General features: G+C 35.4%; 2 protein-coding genes and 1 long non-coding RNA gene across 3 annotated transcripts in view; all 3 read left to right on the plus strand.

Annotated features, from left to right (window-relative positions):
- LOC109582393 (uncharacterized) overlaps window positions 1-1118 on the plus strand; it is a 1857-nt gene extending 739 nt beyond the window's left edge. The window contains exons 3-5 of the mRNA XM_019997071.1: window positions 128-309; window positions 608-652; window positions 963-1118. Of these exons, the coding sequence (XP_019852630.1) occupies window positions 128-309; window positions 608-652; window positions 963-1118 (383 nt within the window). The remainder of the gene's footprint in view (window positions 1-127; window positions 310-607; window positions 653-962) is intronic.
- Window positions 1119-2719: 1601 nt separating this feature from the next.
- LOC109582411 (uncharacterized) lies at window positions 2720-6002 on the plus strand. Its single transcript, XR_002185085.1, has 3 exons — window positions 2720-2851; window positions 5794-5892; window positions 5937-6002. It is a non-coding gene; the product is annotated as an uncharacterized LOC109582411 (long non-coding RNA).
- A 5062-nt stretch (window positions 6003-11064) lies between these two features.
- LOC109582410 (actin cytoskeleton-regulatory complex protein pan1-like) lies at window positions 11065-13674 on the plus strand. Its single transcript, XM_019997096.1, has 10 exons — window positions 11065-11129; window positions 11188-12109; window positions 12175-12213; window positions 12259-12330; window positions 12379-12432; window positions 12482-12523; window positions 12578-12634; window positions 12688-12750; window positions 12813-12854; window positions 12906-13674. Exons 1-10 carry the CDS (start codon window positions 11086-11088, stop codon window positions 13497-13499), a joined length of 1929 nt encoding a protein of 642 aa, XP_019852655.1. The 5' UTR covers window positions 11065-11085; the 3' UTR covers window positions 13500-13674.
- The last annotated feature ends 430 nt before the right edge of the window (window positions 13675-14104 follow it).

Here is a 14104-nt window from a genome sequence, read left to right on the forward strand (position 1 = left end):
TGCACTAAGATGATTAACACTCAACTAACTGATGATGACAAGAATGCTATGGTTAAGCTAACAAAAGCTTTTGGAGAAAGTTTTTGGAACTATTCTGTGTTTGTCCTCACTTTTGCTAACCTTGAAAATGTTGCAAGAAAAGATGACAGAGATGCTGACGAGGAAGAACCAGATGAAGATGATGAGGAGGGATGGAAAGAATTAGAAAAAAGAAGATTTACAAGACGGTTGGAATTATGGAAAAAAGAGCTTCAAAGTTTTTTAGTGGAAGAACTTAAAGTAACACCAAAAATTGTATGCAACATTCCTGTCAGTTGTACCAGTTGGTGATAACAAGGAGACACACAAGAATCCCAAGTATATTACCTTGCCCGATCGTAAAAATTGGTTTGATGATTTTTGGGAGGAATGTATTGAGAGAAAAAAGGAAATAAATTAATTCTACATCTTGGAGAAATTGGGTCTAGATCTAGAGGTACCACTGAGTATGAACTGCTTAAAAAGCATAGAAATGAATATCAGGTAAAAGTCTTGATCAAAAGTAGACTTAGGTCTATATATATATATTGAATTATGATTTTAATTTGTGTCACTCTTTACCTTTTAGGAAGCTAAGACAAGCAGCACTGAAAGATTTGAAGCCACTAGAAATGTTAGTTTACATCAAAGTGATATTACAATAGACTTTAATCACTATATTTTACAGTTTTTTGTATACAAAGAGTTGAAACAAAATACAGAGGTAGTTTGACTTTAAAATCCATAACTATCTAGATATATGATTATTAGATCTATTTATACAATTTTTGTAATAAATTCTCATGGTGGCATGACTATAATAAACCATAGTTATAAAATGCCTCTCCCAGAGTCTCTAAAGAGACTAAATAGGTGTGGCTATTCCTATATGGCTAGCCATAGATAATAGAGTAAATGAATTTACTCTATTATCAATTTAATAGAGTAAAAGTAATTTCATTTACTCTAATATCTATGGGCTAGCTTACGTCGACAGCTATGAAGTACTAGAGCTTCAGTTTAGACCCGATCTCCTTGAACCAGCAGCTCATCTTCTCAATGAACAGTGGCCTAGAAGTTTAGAGGTAAGGTCAGTGTAGTTATAATGATATACAATGCTAAAAGTATGAGAAGTGTTTAATGGAGGGAAGACATCTTATGGTGGGTTTTCACCAACATATGTTAAGACTATGATATCTGATGGATATAGACTTGAAGCACCTTCAAATTCAGCATGCAATGATGATATGTAAGGAATACATTAATGAGTTGCATTATTAGTATAATCATCATGCTTATAGATATCAGAAGACAATGCTAAAGTGTTGGGAGAGGGATCCTAATTAGAGACCAACATTGACAGATATTGATAGACTACTATCAAACAGTGTTGGATACTTGGACCTTACTAAATGAGTCCAATTGACTGTACAATCGCATACTATATACACACACACATGTAGTATTGTAACAATATTTTGTAGTGCTAAGCATTATCTTCCACTTAATGAGATCAAGTAGATGTCTTCAAATTTATGTCATGTTGAAGCAATAAAACCAGCTTATTCAGCTAACAGTAATAACAGTACACAGTGGCAAAAAAGGCCTATACTTCAATATCTAATAAAACAATCTCCATTAAGACCATTGCCAAGCCTTGATTGGCACAGAGTCTTCAATTTTAATTAATACTATAAGTTTTCAAAGTCACTATACAACAATCAGCAGAGAAGACCATGAGTTTGTTCAAGAGAATTACAGCCTTGACCATTGATTAAGTCTTTGTATTTAAAACTAAAAGTATATTTCTCTTATGAGTGTCCAGGCAAAAGTGTACAAGGAGAGCTGTTCACTAAAATATGCATCCATGTTTCCTCCACCACAGAAGGCAACTTGTCAACAAATTACTTGACATGTCCACACATTTAACACATAGAGCTAGGTAAAGTACCAGGACAAACTCTATACCACTTATAAGTGTACACATACAGAGATATTGCACTGACAATTGAGCATTCACATCAAAAATACAAAATTTAAAGTAACATTGCACAGCCCAATGCATGTATCAATATCAAACACAACTATAACAATACAGCATAGCAAAGCGAACCAATCATCAATAATTATCACTAATTTTGAAGCAAAAACCAAATAAAGCATAGTAAGTACAATTATATATAGGACAAACATTTATGTGCAATTCAAAAACTTTTAATTTATAGGAAAATTGGCAAATTAACTTTTAATATTGAGCTCTGTACATCTATCTCACAACATGGCAGTTTGACTTAATAATATTCATTGACAAGACACAATGATGTCAAAAGAAGCAAGAACTTCATTTATTGCAATTTGTGAAGCATAAAGTTAAAGTCATCTTATATACGTACAGCCCAATACATAAATCAAAGTTTGTTCTCTAATAAAATGTGACTAGTAAAAACCTACATGTATGCTTGTAGCTCTAACCTGATTCCCTAATGACTGGATGAGCTGTTATGAGGCCTCAATTCCTTGGGAGGTGACATCCTAATGATAGTAAGGAGAATATTATGAATGAATTTACATTAAATCACTTACAACACAAGAAATGAAATCTAAAGTCCATTTATTTGAAATTGAACACATGTTTCCACGTGACTACATTAATTAGTTTATTTAAAGCCACACCTACAAAGCCCCACCTTAATCTACTACCACACCCATCAATTATGGCCATTGTGAAACGATCAAAGCGAGGGACCTGGAAAGCGAGCTGCAAAGGCACTCAAGTAGTGGTAGCTAACATGGCCACTGATCTGATAGTCAGCCATAGATTATCAAATTAAAGGTAATACCTTTTATTGTTCTTTAATATTTAATTAATCTAATTAGACGTCACTTCATTAATGTATTAATTAAGTGTGTGTGTGTGTGTGTGTATCCAATTTTCTTATCAGTTGTAAAAAAACTTGTACTTAAGCATCAGAAAATATAATAAAAATGCATAATTTTTAAAATTTTAGTTTGATGAAATACATGTACATAGTCTCGCCCCGCCCTTTCGCTAGCTGTGGAGGAAGGGTCTGGAGACACTCATGGTAAAAATGTGTGCAAAGAAGACCACGTGGTTGGCTCTACATTATGTAACAGAGAAGACCAGATCAGTCAAAACAGCTGAAAGAGATGCTTTGCAGCTAAAAGAAGACAAGGACTGAGTCTCTTGGACATCTCTTGCAGATTTGAGAGCAGCAGCTCTTCACAGAGCATGATAATATTTACTTTTTATTGATGACGTTTTATTGTAAACACGTGACAGTATGATTACGTCATAAGTGCCATGGCGTCGTTGTAGTAAGCAGCATAATAATGCTGCTCTTAAACCTTGAGAAAGAAGTCCAGGGAGTGTTACAGGCTCCTTCCAGCCTTTATTTGGTCCTCATTCTTCTCTTATCTTAAACAGAGCTCTTCGGTCACACGACTACTTGTCCTACACATGGTTCAAGCAATTTGATTAGGACATGGATTTCTTTGCATGAAGCAAACATTTTTATTGTGAGTGTCTCCAGACCCTTTCTCCGCAGGTAGCGAAAGGGCGGGACCAGACTAACATGTACAGTACATGACCAAAGACCATGGTACTATATTGGAAGTCCATAGGCCATTGCTTTTTTTCAAAATTATCTCATTTTAAAGATGTTCATAACTCAAAAATAATTTGTTGGAATCAACTCAAAACTTTCTACATATCATAAAAACATCAATGTGTATCAGAAAATGTAATAAAAATTGGGGGTGATTTTGGATCCAATTTTCAGAAAAACCATGGGCTATAGTATAGCCTTTGCTATTTTTTTTAATTTGCTTGATTTTTAAAATGCTTATAACTCGAAAATTATTTGTCGGAATTAACTCAAACTTTGTACATAGCATAAGGACATCAATGTGTATCAGAAAATGTAATAAAAATTGAGGGTAATTTTGGAGCGATTTTTTGAAAAAAACCATGGGCTATATAATGGCCATTTTTTCAAAAATTGGCCCATTTTTTAAATTGCTCATACATGTAACTTGAAAAATACTTGTCAGAATGTGCTCAAACTTTCTACGTAGCTTAAGGACATCAATTTGAATCTGAAAATGTAATGAAAATTAGGGAGTAATTTTCAGAGTCAATTTTTAGAAAAAAGACCACGGGATGAGTACAATTGGTGTATATGTGCAAAAATGCGATCAGAAGAGGGTTATCTGAGTGGCACTTGCTCAGGCTTGCCCCAATAACATGCACTTATCAGTGATTGTTTTTGTGGAGAGCAAACTTGCTCATCAAAAATAATATTGGGACCTTATTTTAGACCCTAATGTTGCTGCATTCATTGTTGTTACTGTTATGATAGCAGTAAGCTTGGTACTTATGTATTAGACCAAAATTTTAGTTCTTAAAAACATGTATCTTTTCTGGCCCTCAACTCAATAACCTCTGATCATATTAGCTTAATGGGCTATATACCGTATAAGCAGGTTTATTCAAGAATTGCAAATTTCATGGATTTTGCGGATTCCTTCCCGATTTGCGAAATAAAATCCACGAAAATCAATTTAATGCAGTACTGCATGACGCATGTGGTAGATTTTGTGAAATTTAAATCTGCGAATTGGAATTTTAGCAGAATTCGCAAAATATAATTCCCTTGAAAAAAACCACTTATACGGAAGTATGTACTCGCCCCAATTAACACATCTCTTGATAATAATTACATGTCTCAGGTGGTGCATTGTTTAGATAGGAACAATTAAGAAATGCTCCAAGAGGTGCTTGTTTAGAGAGGTGTATAGCTAAGTACGCAATACACCTGTAAGCAATGGGACTTGCTAATTTCAATGCTCCTCTCAAAAATAATTGTCTTGACAAGGAGGTGCACTCAATGGAAATTTTTTATTGTGGAAGCCATGTAGAGGTGCAATAGTTAGGAGGGTCTGTTAATTGGGGCAAGTATGGTAGATAATGTTTATTATACTGTTAATTTGTGTATGCATAATACCAAGAGTGGATAATAATAATTATCCACTCTTGATAATACTATAGAGAGCCAAATTAAGCCCAACATACACGGGGCAACATGTTGAATGCAACATTGAAGCAACATGTTGTATTCAATATGTTGCCTCGTGTATAATAGCAAATTTGTTGCATGCAACTTCCAAGCAACATGTTGCTTCAAGTTGAAAAATTTCAACTTCAAGCAACATGTTGCTTCAAAACATCAAAGGTAACTAGGCAACACATAAGGAATGCAATAATAACTTCAGCCTTTTATTCATAATAATAATTATTATTAAAATAGCAAGTAACATGTTTCCCCTTTTGTTCAACAGTGTGCTACATGTTGAATACATCATGTTGCTTGATGTTGCATTCAACATGTTGCCCTGTGTATGTCGGGCTTTAGGCACATAATATGGCCCTGTAAAAGTATAGATATCAAATTACTTACATTGTGATATGATAAGATTTAGTAGTTACAATAGCTATACAATTACTATGATAACTCCATTGTTTTAGCCCTGTTTTGTATAGAGGCCCCACCAGTTTTTAGCCCCATTTATGCCTCGCCTAGCTGTAAATGATAACCATATATATTCTATCAAAACTGTTTTTCATTTATGCATGTATATAAAACTATAAAACTCATGTATTCTTTTGAGTGGGCAAAATAGAAGTGAGGGTATTGGAAGAGATGCTTTTTAATCTTATTCTTTATTTTCATTCCATGTTTCTTACTTTTTATTTAGATAATTAAATTGTTAGGACAAGTACTTTTAGAGTCACTGCAATGTTATACTATTACCATAGGTGGAGGGACTCTATCAGAGTATCGTAATGTGCCTCAGGTAAGTGAAAACATTTTAAAGCAATAATAATCTTTAAAATACAGGTCATTGGAGACAAGGGTCTAATGTATTTCAGCTAACATTTCTCAGAAGACTGAATTTTGTAAAAATACGAAAAAACGTAACAGTGATCAAACTTTTTGCAGCACTGATTTGCAGTTTGCACATAGATACATATAATTGTTTTTTAATTGTTTGTACCAATTGTAAAGATAAGAATGGATAAAAAAGATTTTTAGTGTGGTTTTTGGGAGTGGCCATAGCTCATATTATTATTAGGCTGGCTACGCGAGACTAAGCTCATTGTCATGCGTTGATTGTTCAATTTTGAGTTCGGCTCGGAGTTCTGTAAAGACATTATTTTCTATGGTAAGACTGACTCCTCTTTATTAATGCCATTTTATATTGTTATTATCCACTAGGCTATGGCTAAATTGCTGTTAGCATTAACAGTAGCACGAGTACTCATAGCTGCTGTAGCTGGTGAAATACTACAGATAGAAGTTAATGGCGAGTCTGGTAATGACACTGAAGATTGTCTCAGTGGCGAGGAGCCTTGTGCAACTTTAGATTATGCCCTAAATGGGACGTCGTCAAGCGTCTCTTCCGTCCATTATCTCCTCGCTCCTGACGTACCCCACGAGCTAAGAAACAACTACAGCTTTTATGATGGAACTAACATCAGGATATCCTCCTCTTTAAATGGGAATAGAGCATACATCGAGTGCATAGGTAATAACACTGGTCTGTCATTTGATCATTCGCAGAATTTGAGTTTTTGTGACGTTACATTTAATCACTGTGGTTCTTCACATGTCACCACAAGTAGTGATTTCAGTAACTTCGAAAGCAATGGCACTTCATACCTCTACACTAACATAACCCTCTTCTTTATATTTTGTCGTGACGTCACTTTCGATGGTGTCGTAGTCACTAATAGTACTGGGACTGGTGTTGTGTTCTACAGCACTATTGGTAACAATTTCATATCCAATTCTAATTTCACTTACAACAGACCAGTAGAAGACAAGCCTGGAGGAGGTGGAGTGGCCGTGGAATATATATACTGTATTCCTGGTGATCCCAGTTGCAGTGAAAAATCTGGAAATTCTTTTAACTCGACTTATTCAAACGGGGGCTCGTTTACCTTCCGATTATGTAATTTTTCTGATAACGAAGCAAATACCAGCAATTTTAATGGGGATTCCTTCATTGTCCCTCATGCTAATACTAATGTGGCACTAGGTCGAGGTGCTGGACTATCTCTGCTACACAAAGGTAATATTACGAACTCTAGGATCCTTGTGGATAATTGTACTTTTATCCATAACAAGGCTGTCTGGGGTAGAGCTATGCTGATTGAATTTCAGGACACCAGTAAAGAGAACGAGGTGAACATTACAAATTGTTATTTTTATCGGAACAGGTGCTTTTTTGATTCTTGTAATTATGCTGGAACTGGAGGCGGTGGAGTAAGAGTCCAATTTGCATCGTTTCATGACCACGTTATTAAGAATAAAGTGAGATTTATTAACGTTACATTTCATAAAAACCATGCTTATTTTGGAGGAGGACTCTCGTTTTTCACTTTTCCAACATACAGAAATAGGTCCAGTAGCAACGATCTTTTCTTTTACAATTGCACTTGGAATAAGAACATTGCTAGGCTCGGCTCAGCAATAGATCTCTCACTTTGGAACATTAAAGGTTTTAGTGATGGCTCTCTTGTAGTCTCACCCTATTTTGAGGAGTCTACATTTGTCAATAACACTATCAAATATACTAAATACTATGGTACTCCCACTGGTATTGGTGCAGTATACACTGACTCTGTGCCTCTCAACTTCACTGGAAATAATAACTTTTCAGGCAACATTGGTTCTGCTCTTGTTGCTTTAGATGCCACCGTAGAGTTCAGAAATAACTCTCGCACCTATTTGAAGGTAATGAAGGCTTGTCTGGAGGAGCAGTGACATTATTTAGCAAAGCATTCCTTTTGTTTGGAGGCAAATGTAGTACTATTTTCCATAATAACAGTGCTACTTTACATGGTGGTGCCATTTCTTGGCAGAGTGTTGGGGATTATCAATTGATTTCATCACGTAACTGTTTTATTCGATATTATAATACAAGTGCAGATCCTACTGATTGGAATGTCACGTTTAATTTTGATGGCAACAAGGCTGGGTTTTCTGGTGATGCTATTTATGCCACATCGCTCCTTGGATGTCTGTGGGGTGGTAAGTCATACGGTAGCCTTTACAACAACACTAAAAAGGAATATCTAACTGTCTTTTGTTGGAATAACAAAACAAAGATATGGAACTATAATAGCGAATGTAACAGTACTAACAGTACTAATCTTATTGCTACTTCACCTGCTTATTATTCTAATAAAACAGATGGTACACAGTGTGGAAAATATGAGCAGTACAATATATCTGTTGTGCCTGGAAAACCTACAAAATTGGATGCTGTCATGATGTTAGATGATCGACAGAATAGAATTAGCCAGGATTCTGTAGTATACATGTATACTACTTGGAACAATGAAACCAAGAAAAATGAAACAAGGTATGTCACTAATGAAGCACTACCCTATAATATAACTAGTAAGATTATAGACTTGGGTACTGTAATACCTCGTGTAATGGCAACAACCGTGAATCTTAGTTTCACTGCTTGCCCACCTGGTTTTTCTAATGAACAGTATGGAGAACCATGCAAACGTGGCAATCTTCCATTTGTTAACATTTATAGCAATTTCTCAGCTGACATACAGTTTGGGTACTGGATTGGTAAAATAGATGATGCCGATAGTCGTTATTATGTTGGTGAGTGTTATTTCTGTCCCTGGAACATTACCACTATAAATGGAAGTCGTGTAGTTCATCAGAATTACATTCATCTTCCTGAAAATGAGACACAATTGGACTCGTTTCTTTGTGGTGGGTTGAACAGGACTGGTACCCTTTGTGCAAAGTGTAAGCATAATTATTGTACTGCTGTTAATTCGTTAAAATACAAATGTATTGACATTGGCTCTCATAAGCATTATTACTCTTACACTTGGATATTTTACCTGTTGTTTGAGTATGTTCCAATCACACTTCTTATGATAGTCGTTATTATTTTCAATGTTTCAGTTACCTCAGGCCCAGCAAACGCGTTCATTTTCTTTTCTCAGATTATCTCAAGCACATTTAGTGTTGATGCTGATGAACAGATTAATTATGAAACTATTACCAAAGTCGCTCCAGGCATTAAGCAAGCCTATATCTTCCTTTATGGTATATGGAACCTTGATTTTTTTAATGCAATTGATTATGATGGCTGGTTGTTCTGTTTAAGCCCAAAATTTGGTGCTTTGCAAATCATGACTCTAAAATATATAGCTGCAGCTTATCCTCTAGTTATCATAGTCCTGATTGTATTCTTGGTGTGGTTATATAACAAAAACTATCGTTTTGTTGTGTGCCTTTTTTGACCAATTCATTGGTGCACTGCTCGCTGCATGAGGTATCTTAATATAGATCGCTCATTAATGGATGCATTGGCAACTTTCTTTATTCTTTCCTATGTCAAGTTTGCTGTTACTGCATGCTATATTCTTTACCCAAATCCACTTGTGTATGACACTGCAAAGCGATCTAAATTTGTTGCTTATCTTGATGGTGATGTGGATTATGGATCACCTGATCACATCCCCTATCTACTCATTTCTGTAGTGGCTGTCCTCTGGTGTATCCTGTTGCCTCTGATATTGTTTTTCTATTCTACTCGGCGATGCTATACTTTTCTCGATCAAACCAAAAAATTTCGTTGGTTGGAGCCCAGTGATTTATTCTATCATTTCCTCAATTCCTTCCACCATTGCTTCAAGGATGACAGACGCTATTTTGCTGCTTTCTATTTCTTCTTAAAGCTTATACTCATTGGAACATATGCTCTTGGCTTTGATTGGACAAAGCAATACATATACCAGCAAATTGTATGTACACTGGCAATCCTTCTAGTTGGCACCCTTCAACCATATAGGGAAATGAAGTATAATTTCCTTGACATGGGAATGTTTTCTATCCTTGCTGTAGTTAATGTCCTCTCTCTTTACAGTCGCCATCAGCAAGCTGTCAATATCCCACTCTCAAAAGTTACTTTCTACTCTCAGGTCATTCTAATATTTATCCCCCTGGTGTACTTCACTTTATACTCTATATATTTCATAATAAGAAATGTGTTTAGATGCAGAAGGAGGTGCAAAATTGGCCCTGATGATGATAAGAATGAAGACGAGACATTTAATAATTTCATGAACGACATTGAAGAGGAGAATCGATTGGAGACTAATCATTATTATGGGGGTATCTCTGACAATGAGGATGCAGGGCAGCAGAGAAGGAGGGAAAATGAAGCATTGTTCAATAGGCCTAGCCCTGATTCAATACAGTTTAGATCTAGGAGAGGCCGGACTGAGCCACTGAGGTCTCGTTATATGCCACGCCGAACTTAATTATTAGTAACTGATTTTTCTTTTTTTTTGCTGCTGCTATTGAACCGTTTGTGTGAACTTATTTTGCTGCTAATTTTTGTGTGTTAGGCTTATAGTGAAATTGTTGATTTTTTGTCAAAAAAATTGTTTAAAATAATATTTTGAAATAATTATGAAGCACTGACATAGAGCACTATATGCACTTTATACTATAGGCAAACACAACATGCTATTTACATATGCAGTGCATCAGTAGCTGATTGTATGTATCTAGTACAATTTTTGACTGGAGTTTGTATTTGTATAGCTAGTATTTTGGGCAATGTTTATGCATGCACCTACATGCATGTCACTAAAATTCACAGACTTTGGCTATGCCATATACATTTAGATGAATTGATTGCAAATTGATTTAAACACTAAATCAGTGTCATAATAACAAAAATTATTACAGTCTTAGACTAACTTAATTTGTGTTTTGAATAATGATTATATGTACTTGCAATGTTTTATTTATAAAGAGATATGTGGGCCTTTGATGTATCAGTGTGAGGCATGTTAAACGTAATCATATCTGAAAGACAAACTGTTTATATTCTAAGAATTTAAACCAATAACTTGTGAATCTAATTACATGGGTTTGCACTTTATAAAAACACTCCAAACTTATAATCATATTAAAACAAATTTTGTGGTTTGGAGTCATGGCAGAGCAAGAACAACCTCAGTCTAAGAAATCTGCTGGATGGTAATTTTTGAAATGATCATAGACAGTATAATTCTGTATAATTTTTCCTAAACTGCAGGGTCAAAAGGACAGCTGGTGCTTTTGGAAAAGCCATTGTTAATACATCTCAATATTTGTTTGATTTGGAAAGAGATGCAAGCAAAGCTCTTGAATCATTACTAAGGAAAGCCTGGGCCCATCAAAGAGGATTAAGGATACTTGTTAGTGGGAAGACAGGTCAAGGAAAATCTTCACTCATTAATGGTATTCTTGGTGCTCATGTTGCTGTTGAAGGAGCTGGTGCCAAGAGATGTACAACACAAGTTGAAATGTATTCAGAAATCATCAAAGGTGTGCCGATCAAAGTCTTTGATTCTCCTGGCTTACAAGATCGCACAGCAAATGAAGAGAAATACATACAAGGAATGAGAGAAACATGCCAAGAGCTGAGTTTAGTCCTCTACTGCACTAAGATGAGTAACACTCGACTAACTGATGATGACAAGAATGCTATGGTCGAGCTAACAAAGGCTTTTGGAGAAGGTTTCTGGAAATATTCCGTTTTTATCCTCACTTTTGCTAACAGAGAAGATGTCACCAGAAAAGATGACAGAGATGCTGATGAAGAAGAACCAGATGAAGCCGATGACAAAGGATGGCAAGAGTTAGGAAAGAGGAGGTTTGAAAGACGGTTAGAATTATGGAAGGAAGAGCTTCAAAATTTCCTCATCGATGAAGTTGGAGTGAGTAAAAAGATTGCTACAAAAATTCCTGTTGTGCCAGCTGGAGACAACAAAAAAACTCGAAAAAACAAGGAGCCTCTTCGTCTTCCTGACCGTGACAACTGGTTTAATGAATTATGGAAAGCATGTTGCTTACGAGTTAAAGAAACACGTCTTTTCCTTCAGTTAAACAGTGATCGTATGGTTACTAAAGATGAAAGTGATGATGAGGGAAGTGATGATGATGATGATGATGATGATACAGAAGAGCCCTCTGAAGTAAGTAACATCAATATTTTTTTTATTATCTCAATTATTTTGATAATTATACTCATCAAAAATAGGTTATTCCACCAGAAGAAGAAAAAACAGATGTTAAAGAAGTAATAATGTTTTATAATTGCAATTACTTTGCATTTATTTAACAGGAACTGGAGAGAATTGGAAGATTTGAGGCTGCTCTTAATGTTGCTCGTCAGCAGGAATCAAATGAGAAAATGGTTTTATAATAATAATAATAAGAATTATGCATTTTCATTTATATATAGGAAAGTCCAGAATTTACGAGACCTCCAAAAAGACCTCCTCGAAGTCCTCGACCAGTAAGCTTGATTATTAATGATTGTAGATATACTTTTGGTGCAAATATAGAGCCATCAAGCACAGCAAGATCAGGCAAAAGACACGGAAGAAGTACTTTATATAGTGCCACTATTTTATTCAAAAATTGTTATTGTTGCTTTGTAGAGTAAAATTACTCCAATACCTAGGACAAGAGTTGCTACAAATCCTGAGCATTCACAGGTAGATATCTGTATAGACAAGTAACCAATAATTAATATTATGATTGTATATAGTTGAATAAAGGCGATTCAATTACACGGGGCAAACCACTCCGTCTTTCAGTCCCATTAATAAAGGTACTACATGCATATAACACAAATTTATTGCACATATCATTCTGTATTCTTAATTATTATAGCCTGAACCTCCACCAAAACCAGTTCGTTCAAAAAGAAAAGAGGTAAATGCATTCAATAACCTTGTGTTGTGTTTCAATTAATACTTGCAATAGAGTGACTATGGAATGCCTACAATTCCAATGGATGCCTTAAAGCCAGGAGCTCCCTATAGAAAGACACGACCATCCCCACTGCCTTCTCCACTACCATCTCCAATACCTTCTCCACAGCCATCTCCACAACCATCCCCAGTACCTTCTCCACAACCATCTCCACCATCAACTACAAAGTTTTTCCCTCCATCACCTAGACCATCTCAACCACCTAAACCAGCTCCAAAACCATCTTCACAAAGGACATGTCTACCAGAGCCACCGACTATGATGGTAACTAAAGATGCATCACCTCTTCCATTGCACACTTCTCGAAGTGAGGGTTATATAGGTTTATCCCAACTACATTCTCTGAAGCCATCCCCACTACCTTCTCCAACTCCATCCCCATCATCATCTCCTAGGCCTGATCGAGTCAATACTCTTGTAAACCAACATATTGACATCCAGCATTCATTTGTTAAGGATATTACTGTTGAGACCGTCAGAAGAGGTTTTGGTGAAACTGTTGCTGATGCATTCAAGGCAGCATTTGATAACGTGATTAAAAAGCCATCTAAATGGTTTGTACGACTGATCAAAAAGGAAAATTAGACATAGTTTATTGATATTGATAGGATGTTATTGTTATTTTATTTTGCTGCTTTTCCTAGATACTTATGAATTATTGTTTCCTAGAGTGTTTATAGTTTAGTTTTAATTCCTATAAGATTATGAATATCTTTTGTAGTAATTTGATAGTATTGTTTATACACATCTTTAAAATTAATATTTTGATGGAGCAATAGATGAATGTAGGTCTTTAGAATGTTTCCAGGAGAAACATGTTAAGAGATTGCACAACTAGAAATATTGGTCAAAACTGTGGATTAGGTTCAAAAATATGTAGATGGAATGATTGAGAATACACGATGCAAAGAACTTCATACTAGTTTTAAAGTCTAGATGATTCACTGAAATGGTTGATATAAATCTTATATAGTTGATGCATACTGCATGTATGTTAGTGACAAGAATGCCAACGGTTAAGAGTCAAAGTCTAATCATTTCAGTTCAACTTAACCCAATAATTAACCTGCCTATCAGATAATAATTAACCTGCCTATCAGATAAAAATGATGAACTGCAAGGAAGAAAATTTTTAAATTAATGCGCAGCATGACAAACCAAATTCATGCTGCATCTTAGAGAATAGAGGA

The sequence above is a fragment of the Amphimedon queenslandica genome, unplaced genomic scaffold (assembly GCF_000090795.2).
Source record: "Amphimedon queenslandica unplaced genomic scaffold, v1.1 AMPQUscaffold_13385, whole genome shotgun sequence".
NCBI classification, from domain to species: domain Eukaryota; kingdom Metazoa; phylum Porifera; class Demospongiae; order Haplosclerida; family Niphatidae; genus Amphimedon; species Amphimedon queenslandica.